Source organism: Danio aesculapii, chromosome 20 (genome assembly GCF_903798145.1).
Source record: "Danio aesculapii chromosome 20, fDanAes4.1, whole genome shotgun sequence".
Taxonomy (NCBI): domain Eukaryota; kingdom Metazoa; phylum Chordata; class Actinopteri; order Cypriniformes; family Danionidae; genus Danio; species Danio aesculapii.
Window position 1 is genome coordinate 14,921,702 of NC_079454.1, and position 18,371 is coordinate 14,940,072.

At 35.9% G+C, this 18,371-nt stretch overlaps 1 protein-coding gene across 2 annotated transcripts in view; it reads right to left on the reverse strand.

Moving 5' to 3' along the window:
* LOC130247811 (ubiquitin carboxyl-terminal hydrolase 24-like) overlaps positions 1-18,371 on the reverse strand; it is a 166,614-nt gene that overhangs the window by 20,258 nt on the left and 127,985 nt on the right. For both annotated transcript variants that reach the window (XM_056481274.1, XM_056481273.1), the window contains 6 exons: positions 15,894-16,018; positions 13,361-13,502; positions 13,136-13,286; positions 9,242-9,337; positions 9,055-9,158; positions 8,277-8,390 (listed from right to left, as the gene is read on the reverse strand). In XM_056481274.1, the coding sequence (XP_056337249.1) occupies positions 8,277-8,390; positions 9,055-9,158; positions 9,242-9,337; positions 13,136-13,286; positions 13,361-13,502; positions 15,894-16,018 (732 nt within the window). The remainder of the gene's footprint in view (positions 1-8,276; positions 8,391-9,054; positions 9,159-9,241; positions 9,338-13,135; positions 13,287-13,360; positions 13,503-15,893; positions 16,019-18,371) is intronic.

Genomic DNA, 18,371 nt, shown 5'->3' on the forward strand with positions numbered 1-18,371 from the left:
CTTTACAGCAGCTTTAAATATGCTACTGTCCTTGTGAATGATATTAAACAATAGGTCAAAGCATTATAAGTCCTTCATTAATCATTTAAAATTTGTTAACACACTTTATTGTAAACTTTTTAAGTGCAAAGAGGACTCGTTTTGGAATTGAAGAAATAAAAGACAACTAACATGACACACACATTGAGTACAAATAAGTAGTCTTAAATAAATAAATAAAGCAGTCTTTTAGCCTGCTTTTAGTGTTTGCCGTTTTGATAGGACTAAGACAAGACTTTTTCATTTATGTTTTTATTTATGTTTTTATTTACATTTTCGTTGTTGATTATATTTTACTATCTTATTTTATGTCTGAATTATTGTACATAATAATAAATGAATAATGAAAATAAATTAATAATGAAAATATGCCTAAATAAATAATTTATTTAAAGATATTGCGGCGAAACACCGAGAAACGGTCAGGGGCATGGTCTAAAGAGCTTAAGTTGAATGCTGCTTCATCAAAAGCAAAAAAAATAAATTGACCTACCTTAAGCGGATCACTAAAAGTATAATAAAAATAATTTTTTGCTCTCTCTCTCTCTCTCTCTCTCTCTCTCTCTCTATATATATATATATATATATATATATATATATATATATATATATATATATATATATATATCATTATGTATTTATTTAATTATATATAATTATAAATATATTCTTAATAAACTTCCCAGCCACAAATATTAAAAAAAACACAACTTGTATTAAAACTGGGCGAGGATTAGAAAGAATACAATGCTTGTTATATAATTTAAAATGTTATTCCTCTTGTCCAATTTCTTTATGCACATTTTTTCACTCGCTACTCTGCCAGGAACTTCGCCGCTAGAGAGCACCTTCAAAAATCTTAATCTCATGGCTCATTCTTCACGAATATAGAATTAAAATAATGGCGCGTTTGGTTAATTGTGCATCCCGCGGGTGCAACCAACAAGAGTTGTGCATTTTAGTTTAACTTTTTGAGCATTAAAAGCAGTTCGGTGTTAGTTTTTATTTAAATATATCAAGCCGAAACTAAACAGCGCATTCTCTCCGCCTCCTCGTTCATAGACCGGGACGCACTGCTGAAGCAGGCAATAGAGAAACTCCGTCATTCATCATAATCTTAGCTGATGTTTCGAAGTCAAAAGAATATATTAAAGAGAAATGTTCTTTTAACAGTCCCTATATATTTAATCTTTTTTTTTCTTTTTTTTCTGTCATTTCTCTTCAGCAAATTATATTTTTTAAAGCTGCTTGATTCTTTTAAAACCGAAAGCAGAGCCCGTCAGTTGGTGTTTTTCCATAAGATACGTTTATCCTACGATAATTTATCCTCTGATCCTTTTGCATAAAGGTTTTAATAAAAAAAAAAACAGGTCACTTCATTACTTTCGATGTGCTAAAATATTTGTTAAACGAATGTTATTTAAAAAAAGCATATGCACATATTACAATTGTAAAATAGTCTAAAATGCATGGTCTAGTCAGAAATAAAGGAAATTAGTTATATTTAATGCATAAAATAGGCTAGCCCTTTTATAAATTGAGTTTAATTGATTTGAAACTTTTAATTGCATTTTAATGTCCTGTATAAATAATAAAAGTTGCATCAGATTGACGAAAAAACGAATATTAATACCTGCAAACAGGGCCACGGTTACTTTTTTTCACTGACTGGCATGACTGGCAAACGCGTCAGAAAAAAAAAAAACTGCTGAATCTCTGCGAATACTTGGTTAACTTATAAAACAAATGTCTGGTTTAGTGATGTTAGTAATGCATAGAAAAATGCAAAGCAGAATTCTCCTGAGCTCATTAAACCACTGATGACAGCGACGGAATCACTGGCCCACCACGTTCTTAGGAACATATTTTATTTATTAAAGGTATTATTTCATTGACCTGAACATAACCAGTTATAATATAATTACTAACCCATCGTTTAAAGCAGGCAACACTCTATTCAGCTATGTTTTGTGTTTTTACTTAAAAATATTTTCGTTTTGGCGAATGCTTGGAGCGTAATATAGATATTTTAAATAACTGGTAGTAGGGGTGGGCGGTACACCGGTGTCATAGTCATCACCGATGTGACATTGCGCCACGACATGGATTTTCTAATACCGTCAATACCGTAATAAATCAATTATGCGCCTTGGACGGCTGCATTTACATCAATAATAGCTAATTCTAAATAATAAGGCATTCAATTTTCTTCAAACGTTCAGTTGTGGTCTGAATACATGTCCTTATACTACAGGGCTCGAAATTGCAACCATTTTGGTTTTTGTTACTGCAGGAAATACAAACGGCTGAAGAGTGAAATATGCACAGGTTTGCAAACCTCACCTAAAGTTATAATAATAATAATGGCGCAGATGACAGCGATCATGACATGAGGTAAATGTTGATCCGCCAGCTGAGATCAATCGGGTGTTTTCGGAGAAGGTGCCCGAATCTCGATGCGTTGCATTCACCGCGTGTTCAGCGCAAATGTCCTCTAAATATAAAATCTAACACTGTACACATCATCGCCGAAGAAACTCACTTTTACTAAGTTTACACTGAAACTACAGCTCATAACAAAGAGCGGAATTGCGCTGGTGGTCATCATGAGAATCCTGCTCTGTCTGCTTATAAATTGGTGCGGCTGACTCGCCTGCTTTATTCCACCAACACAGAGAAATGAAGATCAGCTCATAACGAGACTGATCATTTACAATGACCCAAACCAAAACTTTTAAAGAGTGATAGAAGTGAGACTTTCTTTTGTCCGTTCTTCCTTGAGATGTATATTATTTTGCTATTGAAAGTAATTCCATGATATTATGCCGTCACCGTTCAAAAGATGAAAAATACCGTGATATTAATTTTAGGTCATATCGCCCACCCCTAACAGGTAGCCTAGTTCAGTTCAAAAGTTGTTGTGCATAGAAACATTCATTTTCATAAGGCCCCATATTTAATGCAATTTTAAGCAATTTTATTATTTTATGCAACAGCCTTACATTTAAAACGGAAACTTAACGGCGATTATAATCAAAAAGAACTCAGCCTATAAGGCTAGATGTTTTTTCCCTTATTTATTAATTTATTTGTTCATTTTTTTGGCGCATGTAACTCGTGTGCCATCGGAAAACTAGTGTAATGACGGCAAGCCATCTTTCCCAGACTCGGGGCAAAGTCCTGCCTCTCCTTTCACTCCGTCCCGAAGCCCCAGCTGGCCCTCCTGGCATCCTCTGCGTAAAACATATGCTGGATAAGTTGACGGTTCATTCCGCTGTGGCAATTACAGACTAATAAAGGGACTAAGCCAAAAAGAAAATGAATGACGAATGAATGAATGAATAAATAAATAATAATAATAAAATAAAAATAAGGTAATAATCTTTACACACAGATGCCGCGTAAGTGGCCTTTTTTAATTTAGAGATGGTACATTTGAATTGCCTCTGCCACTTCTTCCCCCACCTCAAACCTGAAAGTTGAAGAGAGAACTATATTCTTTGAATAAAACTATTGAGCTATAAAAGGAAAAAACGCAGAAGAAATTTGCCATTATATTAATTTTAGCACAGCTGCCAGTCATTTTCACATTCGTTTTTCAGTTAGGGATTAATATTAAAGTAGCCTAGTAAAAATGTCTATACTATAATATTATAATTTATTATATCCATTATTATTATTATTATTATTATTATTAAAGCTATACAATTGACAAAACGCAGAACCCTTAAAAAAATTTGCTTTCATTTTGAAATAGCTAAAGCACACGTTTAAAGTTATGTAAAAAAAACATCCCATTTTACAGCAGCAGTCAAGTTAGGACACTTAAAAATGCCTTTTGCGTTTGAAGATGATCGACCTGCGAAGTTATGTTTACAGTGTTATAAAAGAAAAAGGTAGGCTATTTAGTGCGTGTGGATTTACCGTAGACAGGCTTTCTGTTTGGCTAATGCCTAAAAATGTAACTAAGTAACACATTAATTTTAGCAACTATTTTTAAATGGCATTTAAAATTTAAATTCATTTTTTAATTTAATTTAACATTTAAATATAATTTAATTTAAAACATTTATTTTTTCCTCGCTGATTTTGGTTGGGTAATAAAGCGTGATGACTCAGATATGATCTAGTTTAGCTTGCATGTGTGGGCATATTTTGACGTCTTTACCTAAAACTTTAAACATTTATAATATTTAAAATAAAACGGAAAGAAATAAGGAGACTAACATAATTTAAACCACTTATTTGGTGCTTAAACCACCTTCAGAAAGTTTTGCCAGCTATGGTAGAGCGCAACGGAGGCTCCACTGGAATGTAGCAGATGTGTTAATACTTGATATTATTTATTAATATGTTATTAATGTGTTTTTGTGTTCCTCGTCTTGTACGTCGCCGTGTTATTGTGCGTCAACGTCACGTTTATCTGTCCTTAAGTGCGCATATAGTCGAACATTTCTGCTCGACATCGGTAGAAACAAACTTCGCAAGTTAAACTCCGCGGACACTGATGAGCTGCAAGATCTCGGCTTGCTCCGGATGCCTACCCATCCTCCGACCCCCACCTCACCACCTCGCCCACAATGGAGGCGCTTCAAGCGGCGCGAGAGGAAGCAGAAGAGGGGTAAGCGCGGGGGTATCTGAACAAGGCTAGCGGCTAACCCCCTATAACCCGCTATCCTCTCCATCATTCTAGCGAACGTACGCTCGCTAGACAACAAACTGGACTACATCCGTCTTCGTTCATCACATAGGACTGTAAAGGACTGTTGTGCTTTTGTGTTTACGGAAACTGCACATTAGTGAGCAGCAGACAGCCCACCCCGATGCTTTTCTCATCCTGGCAGGGGACTTTAACCATGCAGACCTAAAGAGTGTGTTTCCAAAAATACAACAACACAGACTTTCCAACACAGGGCAATAACACAATGGACTTTGTTTACACCACACAGAGAGGAGCTTACAAAGCCTTCCCCCTCCCCCACCTTGGTGGACCACTTAACTGTCATGCTAATGCCTGCTTACAGACCGACCGTTAAAGTCACCAAACCGGTTTGCAAGGAGATACAAGTGTGGCCAGAAGGTTCTTCAGAGGCTTCACAAGACTGCTTCAATACCACAGACTGGGATATGTTCAAACAGGCTGCCACTCAAAAGAGCAAGAGCACCAGCCCCAATCATGTACACCTTCTACAGAGGCACTATTGAGAGCATCCTGACCAGCTGCATCACTGTGTGGTTTGGAACCTGCAATGCATCCTGCAGGAAAACACTTCAACGCATAGTGAGAACAGCTGAGAAGATCGTTGGTGTCTCTCTCCCCTCCCTTCAGGACATTTACAGCACACATCTTACCCGTAAAGCCCTCTGCATAACAGCAGATGCCACCCACCCAATGCACAACTTCTTCAGTCTGCTGCCATCACACACACACACACACACACACACACACACACACACACACACACACACACACACATATATTAATTTATATATATTTGGTTGACAATAAATAAATAAAAGAAAGAATTAATGAATGAATTCTACAGTCTGCTTGTGCCTCTATGTTTGTTAGTTACTGGAGACATCCAGTAAGACACAGTCAAATATTTAGTCCAAATGCACTGGAGAGACCTGAAACATGTTAATTTTTCCTTATTGGCTATATGACATTTAGATGTTGCATATTATTCTGTGGTCTTAAGGAAAGTGTTAAGTATTTCAGCACATAAGAGCAAATATAGCTTATAGCCCATTTCGTTGCGCTCGGCAGCTTTTCACTAATAAAGCTCTTCATGTAAATTTCATTTTTCAATTTTAGCACGTCATATAAAAACATCGACCTTGCGCCCTCATTTATGATATCCTGCCGCCAGGCCTGCTATAGCGAGACTTTATTGTTTGAGAAGAAACAAAAACGGAAAATGTGCATGAAAACCTGGCTGGGAAGACGGCGATAACATGAATTTTCTGTTCTTCAACGAGAAAAAAAAAAAAAAAAAAAAAAAAAAAAAAAAAAAAAAAAAAAAAAAAAAATCGCAGACACGACACAATAACGGCGTTAATTATACAACGCAGTGTTTACGATCATATTAACAACTAACATTAATATCAATAACTCCTCTGGCTTTAGACTTTACCTTTTAGAGCTTGTTCTTGTCGGCGCAATATAAGTTTATTGCATGTATAGCTACGAATCAGATTATGAAGAATGATTAAGAGCATGCTTATCCTTTATTTCATCCTTTACGTAAGGTGTTTTATTTATTTATTTATTTATTTATTTATTTACTTATAATTTTTTAAATAATGATGACAATATTCACTGTCTAAGCATTCCTTGGTATACTACCAACAAATTACGCCCCTGTACCCAAGTAGCCTACCTAAGTTAATTTAAATTTCATGTAAAAAATAAGAAATCAAAAAAGACCAATTATGCTAAATATCCATACAAACGAACATGTTTGTTGTTTAACTTTCGTTGATAAAACAACACAATGCAGCCTATAATAATGTAGGCTAGTTAAATAGAAATAACTTTAACTGCTTGAAACAGTAAACGTTACATTTTAGAAACTTCACAAATACTAATCAATAATAATATAAATAGTAACGAAGAACAAAAATATTAGCCTAGGCTTGTAACAACATAAGTCAGATGTTGAAAAAAAAACTGCGTCTCTCCGCCTTTTGTTTTCTATTCATATTTTAAATTCTTTGCCAGAAAAACTAACATGTTGACTTTGTTCGGTTTAAGCGGAGACTTATTTGAGATTACAATGTTTCCAGCAGCACTGAGACGGTGTCCCTGTAGCGCATGCAGATACTTTTTCGCAACCGTGGCAAAGAGAGTATCTTGCTCCGCCGCCTGCATTTCTCGGAAACCAGCTCTACATCGCGGAGCGGCGCGTTCTCAACTACCAAATATGCTGCTCCATTTCTCATCAACGTCTAGTATTTATCAGTTTCTCTTTTGTATTTGGCCATTTTTGAAAAGGCCTCTCCGCCATACCTGGCTGGACTAGCTGGGCATTTGCGTTCAGTAGATGACACCGGAGCTGGCTCCGCATTTCATGGGCTGGGTGACATGACCGCAGCTCTGGAAGTTCGACGTGTTTGTCCATTTAACACTTATTTTTCTAAACAAGCCCAACAAATAGCTTCATCCTAATTATTGATTCGCCTTTCTCGTTCGCCACGAATATAATAAGTAATATAAGTAATATATGTTTTCCAGCGAGGTTCATAGCTGAACTTTAACTTGCTGTATCACGTCTAAGTTAACGTTATATTCATAAATGTATAGGCTACTTGGCAACAAAACAGAAAACGTGTGTTCTAGAGTGATTGTCATCACGGTGACCGTCACAGCCCTTACAATAATTACAATGTAATTTATCAGCTATAAAATGAAAGCCTCAGTTTGGTGCGGAGTTATCATTATACCAAAATCAAGAAAATCTTTGGTGCCGGAATACTTTAAGCCCTGGTAAGATCATGTTTATTACTAAGAAAACTAAATCAAAATTATATTTTAATTGAACACATCTGATCACATAAGGTACGCACAGAAAAGTCTGTTTAGTGTTGTGGAAAGGCAAAGCTGAATATCTGTGGTTAAACTGCCACCCAGCGGTCAAAAGCTGCTGGCGCACCAAGTACCGCTGTCGCCGCGGTATGAATGGCGCCAAAAGGAACACATTGAAGTAGTAACATCTGTAAGTCATGAGGGAAAAGTAGTGGACAACTGAAATGTATGCGCTTTTATGACCGTTATGGTAGTTTTATGTAGAAATAGTCATAACTCATTTGTTTTGTGTAATTTTAATAAAGTTACAAGGAAATATTCACATATTTAGTAAAAGTCAGGAAATTATAAATGTGTTTTATTTCAACAGCGGTCAAACGGTCCAAATTAATAACTTTGCATAGTGTAAATCATTGAATCAGATTAGACCATTAGCATCCTGCTCAAATTAAAAAAAATGTAGATAATTTTCCTTGGCTCTTCTGTGATTGCATTATGTAGTGAGTCCAATGGAAATGAAAAGTTGCTATAGAATTCACCATGGTATACAGCAATCCCTTGACACTGAAGTATAAATTGGGCTAAATAGTCATGCACCAGGAATTTGTAGCATTCAGTGACTTCTCAGTTTCTTTTTATCAACATTTACTAGTAAAAGACAGTGGTGATTTCACTGCCTTCAATGTGTGCATTGGAGGTTGATGCTTACTTGATGATCTCCCGTCCTTCAGGTGCCACCAGATACTGGACCATCCACTGACAAGCCTCGCTGCTCTTGGACAACAAAACCTCCACGGTGGCGATCCACTCCTCTGTGTCCACCCTGAGAGACAAGACACACACTAATCAAATACACTGATGATTTGTTGAGAAAAATACTTACATTTTATTTAAAATTCTGCTCATGTTTAAATTTAATGCAAATCTACAATGTATTATAGTACATCTATATAAATGTTTTACTATATCTGAACAAAATGGTATAAACATTTTTATTCTTACATAATTATTTCTAAAATACATTTTTGTCCAAACTGACTTATAATTAAGGAGACATTCAGTTATTCAACAAGAAGAGGCAATTTAAGGCTATTTAAATAAAGGAACTGTTAGTGCTTAGAGAATTAGGTGCTAGAGTAAGGAGGGGAAGTTTTTCTACAGGTGGTTTGTCAAGTCCACTCACCTGTGTCAAGCACACTTAATAAATGCACGATTTTTTATGATATGGAGTGATTGTATGAACATGTCCGGTGCAAAACTGGTTCAAGAGTCTGTTAAAGCATCAGACAGATGTAAGAGAGTGTTTTCTACAGGTGGTTTGTCAAGCACACTCACCTGTGTGAGAATTGATAATGTTTGATGTTGTCATGTGGTGGGGTTGTTGTTTTATTTCTCCACCAGAAGTTTTTTGTGTCATAGTTTAAAAATAATGATAACCGGTAGAGCCCTTAAGTTGAAGTATTATATAAACAAAAGCAGTGTCTTACCTGAGTTTCTTCTTAGTGCGCAGGTATGTGTGGAAGAGGAACTGGACGGCCAACTGCAGACTGGTCTTTGCCATGGCCTGATATGATGGATGCTTTAACTTTGTCTGTACAAAAATGTAAATCTTACATTAGGGAATATACAAAGCTTACATAAGAGACAATAATCAAATGAATGCTGAGAGCTTACAGCGTTGACAGAAGCCAGAGACAGGGTGAAGCTGAAATAATCGCTGTTGTAAACGTCTCTGTTCTTCATAAACTTCAGATTTTCATCTCTCACCATCTGCAGAGCCCACAAAAAATCAAGTATGCCAAACATTGCCAAAATAATACCAATGCAAGGCAATACTCAAAACAATAATTTGCAAATATTAACTGGAGCACAAAGAATTATATATATTGTTTTATATTATACATTTTACTTTGTATCATATTTTTAGTATTTTAATATTTTAGTTAGTACCATGATTTTTTTGTTGTTATTGTGGGGGACACATTAGGTATTTGGTAGGATTAGGTATGTAGAATAAGACTGTGCCTTACCTGTACTTTATAAATACAAACAATAAATATCAATATCTTAACACGTAGGTAATAAGCCACTAGTTAATCTCTAAACTAATGCTACCATATTTTATATAGAAACGTTTGAATATTAACAAACACTTAGATTTTTATTTATAAGCATCTAAAAATAAAATAAATCTATATAAATTTCTCTATATCTATATGCTGGCTACGCAAGCTATGATGACTTTCACCTTGATATTTTAGCACGAATGTATACCTGGCCGAATTGCACTGTAGGGGGCGAGAACAAGTTTTCGAACCTGTGTGTATTCCTACTGTGAAATTAACAAATCAAACATGATGTGCTAATATGGATGCAGTTAACTACAGTGAATCTGATTAATGTTCGCTCCACATCTAACTATCAGGCACCGTTAGATTTTCTGCGTTCGAGTAAAACATAGAAATAAAATGGACCAGGTGCTAAGAAAGTAAACCGGTGATCCGTCTGACAAAAAAGTGCCCTACTGAATCAAATCAGCAGAATGCCTTCTGGATCTTTCATTTACGTCAAAGAGACTGACTACGCTAACATGGACATTTGTAATCTAGTTATTTGTAATTTATAGTTATTATAGACAATGATATAATTAAGGTGTTTACGTGAAGTGCTTTCATGTAAGAGTTTCCTGTAATTTTGGGTGACTTTAACTGCAGTTCAACAGTTTCACTTTTATTCATGAACATTTCATTCATGCCTGCGTGACAAACTGGGGTATTAGATGCAAATAAGGAGTAAGGACTGGTGAGAGTGTTATGGAATTTAATAACGCATGCCGAATAGAAAGAAAATTTTGCGTGTGTGTGTGTGCGCGATCCTTTACTGACAGCTGTGTGTGTGGATCTTGTCGAAATAAATTGTGAAAAGTCCTACAAGATGGTAATAGTTTGATTGCGGTGTTTACTTTATCCTCCTAGGGCTTGAGTGTCCACATACGTGAACAGCACATTTTAGCTCTTAAGTGGCTATTTAAAATATTTTGAATGTTTTATAATTTTTCTTACAGACATACAGTGTCATCCTGCAACTGTTTTGCAATATTTAAAATGTCCCAAACACAATTTTAACGGTCCAAAATGGGAAAGAAAAAAAACTGTTTTTACTCTCTGATAGTCAAAGCAAGTTAAAAAAAATTTCTGTTAAATATGCAAAAAAAAAATTCAGGAAAAAGTGTTTTATGTAAATTCGGACCACGAGTCCACATATAGACCTTTTTCTTAGAATGCAAAATTACCCATTATGCTTTGCTTGTATACGGAAGGAGAATGCTAAGAACTTCCTGTCGGCAGCTGATGCGTATAAACAGTCACATTTGGAAAGCTTTGAAATGCTAATTTAAAGTTCTATTTTACTTGCTTTCATCATCTTTAAACTAATACTGCTGTCGATCAGTGCCACCTCCTGGACTGATCATTTAAAAAATGTGATCTAATGGGCTGGAAACAGCTGTGAGGCATTTTCCCCTTGTTGTCAGACGGCATCTTCTGCCGTTTAAATGGAGCCTCGTCATCGCTAAAGTCAACATTTTCTCTTTCTTTCATATATATATATAACCAGCCCGAACAAATGTAGTTCACCATGTTTTACATACACACGCGGCCTACTGTATTGTCCCACTAACACTCTGATTTAATAACTGTGACAAAGTGAAAATAAAGTGACATTTTGAAATGACAGAAAAACACAAACAACACACTAAATGAAACATAAACTGCTCCCGATTAGAATGAACAGCAAATTATTCAGCAGAGTATCAGTAATGGACTTTTATTGGTCATTTTTTGTAAATTGCATGACTTACATACCTGCTAGTTTCATGCCAGTAATCTGGTTTGCTCCATGATGCAGTGAAGTATTGTGTGTGTGTGTGTGTGTATTGAAGAGCCACTGAGCTAGTAGCGCACACACACACACACAAGTCGGGAACACACACATTATATTTTTTAGAGGCATGTATGTAGGAATGAACAATTCTATATAAGATCACCTAAACAGGGTTTCCACTCTTTTATGGACACCCAAATTCAAGTATTTTCAAAGACTTTTTGAAATTATTGGAATAATTTTAAATCAAGCACCTTTGTACTTCACACCTCCAGCATATGTATCGCCATGGAAGTCTTTCCTGTACTTTACATTTCACTTACACTTAATATTTACATTAAAATGTCATAATCATGATATTTTGAATGTGTAATTTTCAACAATGTTGACCGTTTCAAGCAATAATTTTAAAGTCGTGTTCAAAAAACTGTAATTAGTAGAATTCAATACTGATAATATTCAAATGCGGTTTCAGAAGTATTGATAAGATGCATCATTTGTCATAGTTCACGTATAAGATTTAAATATAAGATTTTTAAAATGAAATATTTTGTAGTTTTCATTTAGTTTTTAAAAGCAGTACAGCACAATTGTTGAAATAACACCATAAACTTTAAATTAAAGCACTTTCAATGACATGTTTGTTTTGAAGTACTTTCCAGGCCTTGAATTAATATGTCTGAAATTCAAGTACTTTTAAGAAGCGTGGGAACCCTGTCTAAAATAAATATAACAAAAATGCTGATATTAATTCAAATATGTTGGGGGACAAATAATAACCAAGAAAAATCAAGAGAAACATGTTTGCAATAACTCAATTGATTTTAAATGTATTCTTGTATGTATCTTTTTATTCCTAAGCCTGTCAGGTGACCAAATTGTTATTTTAATTAATATAACTAATTTCTAAACAATTTAGTTTAAATGCACTAAAATCCAACTGTGTGTGTGTGTGTGTGTGTATATATATAAACACACACAAACACACACACACACGCACACACACGCGCACGCGCACGCACACGCACACACACACAGACACAGACACAGACACAGACACACAAACACACAGATTTATTATGTTCTGTCAGAATTATTAGCCCCCGTTTATTTTTTTCCCCAATTTCTGAGATTTTTTTCAACACATTTTTAAACATAATAGTTTTAATAACTCATTTTTAATAACTGATTTATTTTATCTTTGCCATGATGACAGTAAATAATATTTACTAGATATTTTTCAAGACACTTCTATACAGCATAACGTGTCATTTAAAGGCTTAACTAGGTTAATTACGTTAACTAGGCAGGTTAGGGTAATTAGGCTAGTTATTCTATAATGATTATTTGTTCTGTAGACTATTAAAAAATATAGCTTAAAGGGGTTAATAATATTGACCTTAAAATGGTTTTAAAAAAAATTTAAACTGCTTTTATTCTAGCCAAAATAGAACAAATAGGACTTTCTCCAGAGGAAAAAAATACTTTAAGACATACTGTGAACATTTCCTTTTTCTGTTGAACATCAATTGGCAATTATTTAAAAAAGAAAAAAAAAAACAAAAAACAAAGGGGGTTTAATAATTCTGATTTCAACTGTATATAATTTTCAATCTGATAATTTTCAGAAGAATCTCAAAAAGATAAACAAATAAAAACTAAATAATAATACATTGAAATCTGTACCTGATAGATCCTGGCGGGCATCTTCTCCACAAACAGACCTTTCTTTTCTCCTTTCTTTACCAGGCGTGTGAGCAGAGTGAGCCGGTCGTTGTTGGCTCTGGGTGGTCGTGGAGAAGACTGGGGTGAGATCTCCGGAGAGGATGGGGCTGACCTGACATCAAGAATTATCAACATTAATAACACAGTCCACATCCAAGCGCTTGTGCAAAAGCAATTGAGACTCACAGAGAGAGATCCTCTGCCTCTTGCCTCATGATGCTGACGCGGCTCTTTTTAGGCAGGACGGGCGAATTCTGGTCACTGATGCGCTGGTAGAACAGCATATAGGCGTTCCAGTAGCGCCGCCGCACATCCGGGTAAGGGTTTGCTATAGCATTACACACTCCAAAAAATTAGTTTGCTGCTTGTTCAAACTACTTAATTAAAATGAGCTAAAACAACACTATTCTCAGGATTGTTTTTGGGACAACTTAATTGTTTTATGTTCAATCCACTTAAATTTGTCAAGTAAACTTAATCGATTTGTGTTGGAACAACATTAATTAACTGTGTGGAACTGTGGAACTGTGGAGCATTTTTTACAGTGCAACATAATGACAAAATGTACTTTTTAGGTACTTTATTAGGTACACCTGTCCAACTGCTTGTTAACGCAAATTTACTGTACTCAAATGGCCTCCCCAGTCACCAGACCTCAATCCAATAGAGCACCTTTGTGATGTGGTGGAATAGGAGATTCGCATCATGGATGTGCAGCTGACAAATCTGCACCAACTAGAATATCTCCAGTGCCTTGTTGAATCTATGCTACGAAGGATTAAGGCAGTTCTGAAGGCAAAAAGGGCTCCAACCCAGTACTAGTAAGGTGTATCTAATAAAGTGGCTGGTGAGTGTAATAATAGCCAGATTATAAAAAGCGATGAGAATTACAATAGTTGTGTGTTTCCATCCAAGGCTGCAATTTTTACTATTTAAAATTAGAATATTACATAAATAATTAGCAAATAAAGCCGTGTTTCTTTCTGGGAAACGTCAATTACTGAAATTAAAAATGAAAATTGTTGCAACCAAGGAAACCTCTTTTGTTCTTATATAATAAATGGCTTTGGACTTTTCAGATGCAATAACAAACAAATTAAAATAATTACTGAGAGGTTATTTAAACAAATCATTGTGCAGACAAACTTTGGGTTAGGCATTTCAGAATGATTCAAATTTGAAAAAGAGTTCACAGAGATCTCCCCACTAGTTAGACCAGTTATTTTACCCATTTGTGCCCAATTTAAAAAAAAAATGGTTTCATTCATGTAGCCTTGTTAATATTGTCCTAAATTAACATGTTTTGCATTTATTTTCTCCAGGTTTTTAATTTTTTCAAGAAAATTGTATTTGAATATCGTTGGGCAAATATGTTGTAAGAACCCTTCAAATGTAAAATCTGAACAGGAGGAGAACATTTGGCATTCTAACTCAAAACAACTGCATTCAAAAGATCAATTCATATTCATAAACACATTTATTATGATTAAAATTAGAAAACCATTTGATATGAACCACCCAAAAATTATCAATCATATAATTATGAAAACAACAAATAACTAATCCATTTGTCTTAAATGCATAATTTGATGAGGAAAATATAATTTTTTTTGTGCATTAAAGAATTCACTTTGTGTTTCTATCTATTATAGTTTATGTACATTTTCTCATTGGATAAAAATGTCAAATTTTATGTACATTTGGTGTTTTATTCTGCGATTTTTATACAACATGCCAAAACATGAATAAAATTTACATGTTTTTTTGTGCATTAAGGAATTCCTTCAGTAAATGAATAAATTTTCACCTATAATTACTATTCATGTATATTTTCTCCTGAATAATACTGTTGATGAAAATAGCTATTGTGACATTTAATCCACAATCTTAAAAAAAATGCCACATACGAAGCATTAATCATTTGTAGAGGCAACAGCAAAAACATAAAAACACAGACAAAATAAAACTGATTAAAGTTTGCATTGTAGTATCTTTTTATTTATAATAAATCCTTTTTTTTTTACATTTTAATTAAGTCTTTTAATTAATGCTGCATTTAAGTGGTATGAGATTTTCTTGAAATGGTTTTTTCATCATTCTGATTAAGCACATTAGAATGACTTATGAGGGATCTTATGACACTAAAAGTGGACTAACAACTGCTGAAAATTCAGCATTGCTTCAGAAAGTAAACTGCTCTTTAATGGCCCTTGAATAAATTGGTAATAATTGTTGTCAAAAATGTTTATTGCACATTTAATCGTTTCACTTTATTTTTGTTTTGCCTGTATATAGACTCTCAAAGTGACTAGTGACCGGTAACCATTGACTTACACTTTATGTATCAGTCAAAACCAAGATTTCAGCTAAAAATATTGAGGAGTCACCTACATCTTAGATGGTCTGAGATGAGTAAAATGACAGCAAACTTAGATTTTGGATTAACTATAACTAACTGCATTCCTGAGATGTTTATCAAACCACAAAATGTTCATAAACATCATTTGAGAAAAAAAAATAAAAATAAAAATCACAATACATCAAACACATTTAAAATCCTGTAGTTTAAGGAGACTTTTGCATGATTTTGTTCTGGTGATCAGACAAACAATGTTTTTGCTTGATGATTGATAACACTCTCTCATTATATTCCTGCTTGAATACATGTACTTTTAATACCATTTATTTACATGGGTTTAAAGAAATATGAAGGACTTACACTGGTCATAAACTTTGGGTCTGTATTCTCCCCCAAAACACTCGTACTCCAGAGTCTCGTCATTCATGTCGAACTCTTCCACAACATTGTCGTTAAACTTATACCAGCGTCCTCGTGCACTACCCCTGAACAAGAAAAAAAAAACATATTAAGAGATATTTATCATGATTGCCCAAACATTCTTAAAAAAATAAATACACCATCATACTGCCAAGCATCTGGGAGAGTTTTAAGACTCATAAATATACACAAAACAGAAGCACGGCCCTCCAGAGACCCATAAATACACATGGAGGGGCACAAGACCTCCCTGAAACATAAAGCTCATGTTTTAGATATTATGACAGCTTAAGTAATATATATAACATCTGTATTGTGGAAATAGACTCTCTGCAGAACTTCATAAATGTATCGTTCAAATACAAGCCATATGGGATCCTTTAACACAAGAATTATGTAACATTATAATGCATAATGCAATCTTATACCACTTTTCACACTTTAGGGGTTTGTTAGCTTGACTTAATCAGAATCAGTTTTATTGCCAAGTGTGCTTCACACACACAAGGAATTTGTTTTGGCTACAGAAGCTTCAGTGTACATAAAGTGACAAGTGACAACACAAAATAAATATGAAAAAAAAAGATAAACATTAAACAGATGCGGTTAGTCAAGAAACCTGGATGATGAGTTGTATGTACAGATTGTTATAAATATACAGGTTATAAGGTGCTGTGTACAAGTGCGAATGTAGAAAGTATTGCATTGTATATTGATATAAGGTGATGTGTACAAGTGCGTATGAGAAAGTATTGCACATATTTATTGCACAGTAGGGGAATATTTAACTGTTTATAAGGAAGACAGCCTGAGGAAAGAAAATTTTCCTGTGGATGACAGCTGAGTAGAACTGTACGAGCAGCTCCTGTGGCAGGTTGAACTTCCTCAGCTGACGAAGGAAGTACAGTCTCTGCTGGGCCCAGGTACCTGAATGACTCTACTGCAGCCACAGTGCTGTTCATGATGGTGAGTGGGGGAGTGCAGGGGGGTTTCTCCTGAAATCCACTATCATCTCCACTGTTTTGAGCGTGTTCAGCTCCAGGTTGTTGTATCTGCACCATAACGCCAGCCTCTCCACCCCGTCTGTATGCAGACTCGTCACCGTTCAGGATGAGGCCGATAACAGTACTGTCATCTGCAAACTTAATGAGTTTGATGGAGGGGTCTTTTGCAGTGCAGTAGTTGGTGTACAGGGAGAAGAGCAGTGGGGAGAGAACACATCCCTGGGGGGCACCAGTGCTGATGGTATGGCTGTCGGATGTGATTTTGCCCATTCTGACTAGCTGTTGTCTATCTGTCAGAAAGCTGGTGATCCATTGACAGACAGAGCTAGGAACAGAGAGCTGGACCAGTTTGTACTCAAGCAGTGATGAGACGATGGTGTTAAAGGCAGAACTGAAGTCCACAAACAGAATCCTTGCGTAGTTCCCTGGTTTGTCCAGATGTTGTAGGGTATAATGCTGTCCTATGTTGACTGCATCATCCACAGACCGGTTTGCTCTATAGGCGAACTGCAGGGGGTCCAGCAGGGGTTCAGTGATGTCCTTCAGATATGCTAGCACCAGTCTTTCGAATGACTTCATGGCCACAGATGTTAAGGCCACAGGTCTGTAGTCATTGAGTCTTGTGATCTTTGGCTTCTTCGACATTGGGATGATAGTAGAGCGCTTAAAGCAGGATGGAACTTTGCCCTGTTCCAGTGATCTATTGAAGATATGTGAGAAATGGGAGCCAGCTGGTCAGCGCAGGTTCGCAGACAGGCTGGTGAGACACCATCTGGCCCTGGTGCTTTCCTTCTCTTCTGTTTACTGAAGATCTGACGCACATCATCTTCACTGATCTGAAGTGCAGGGGGGAGAGGAAGATGGCTGGAGGTGTTGATGGCTGTGTAGGGAGATGGTCCGGGCTGTGTTGATGTGGTATTGATGGCCGTGTAGGGAGATGGTCTGGGCTGTGTTGATGTGGTGTTGATGGCTGTGTAGGGAGATGGTCCGGGCTGAGCTGATGGCTGTGTAGGGAGATGGTCCGGGCGGGTGTCTGGTCATAGGTGTCAAATCTACAGTAGAACATATTCAGCTCGTTTGCAATATGTTTATTGCTGTCGATACTGGGGGACAGTGTCTTGTAATTAGTGAAACCTTTTAAGCCTCTCCACACTGATGCAGGGTCGTTAGCGGAAAACTGGTTTTGCAGCTTTTTGGCATAGCATTTCTTAGCCACACCAATCTCCTTTGTCAATGTGTTCCTGGCCTTATTGTACAAGATCCTGTCACCACTCTCACCACATCCTGTCCATCTCTGGACAGTCCTTAATACTGGCTTAGTAGTTTTAAGTTTTTGCCTGTAAGTTGGTATAAGATGAACCAGGCAGTGATCGGAGAGTCCTAAAGCTGCCTAAAGACAGAGTGATATGCATCC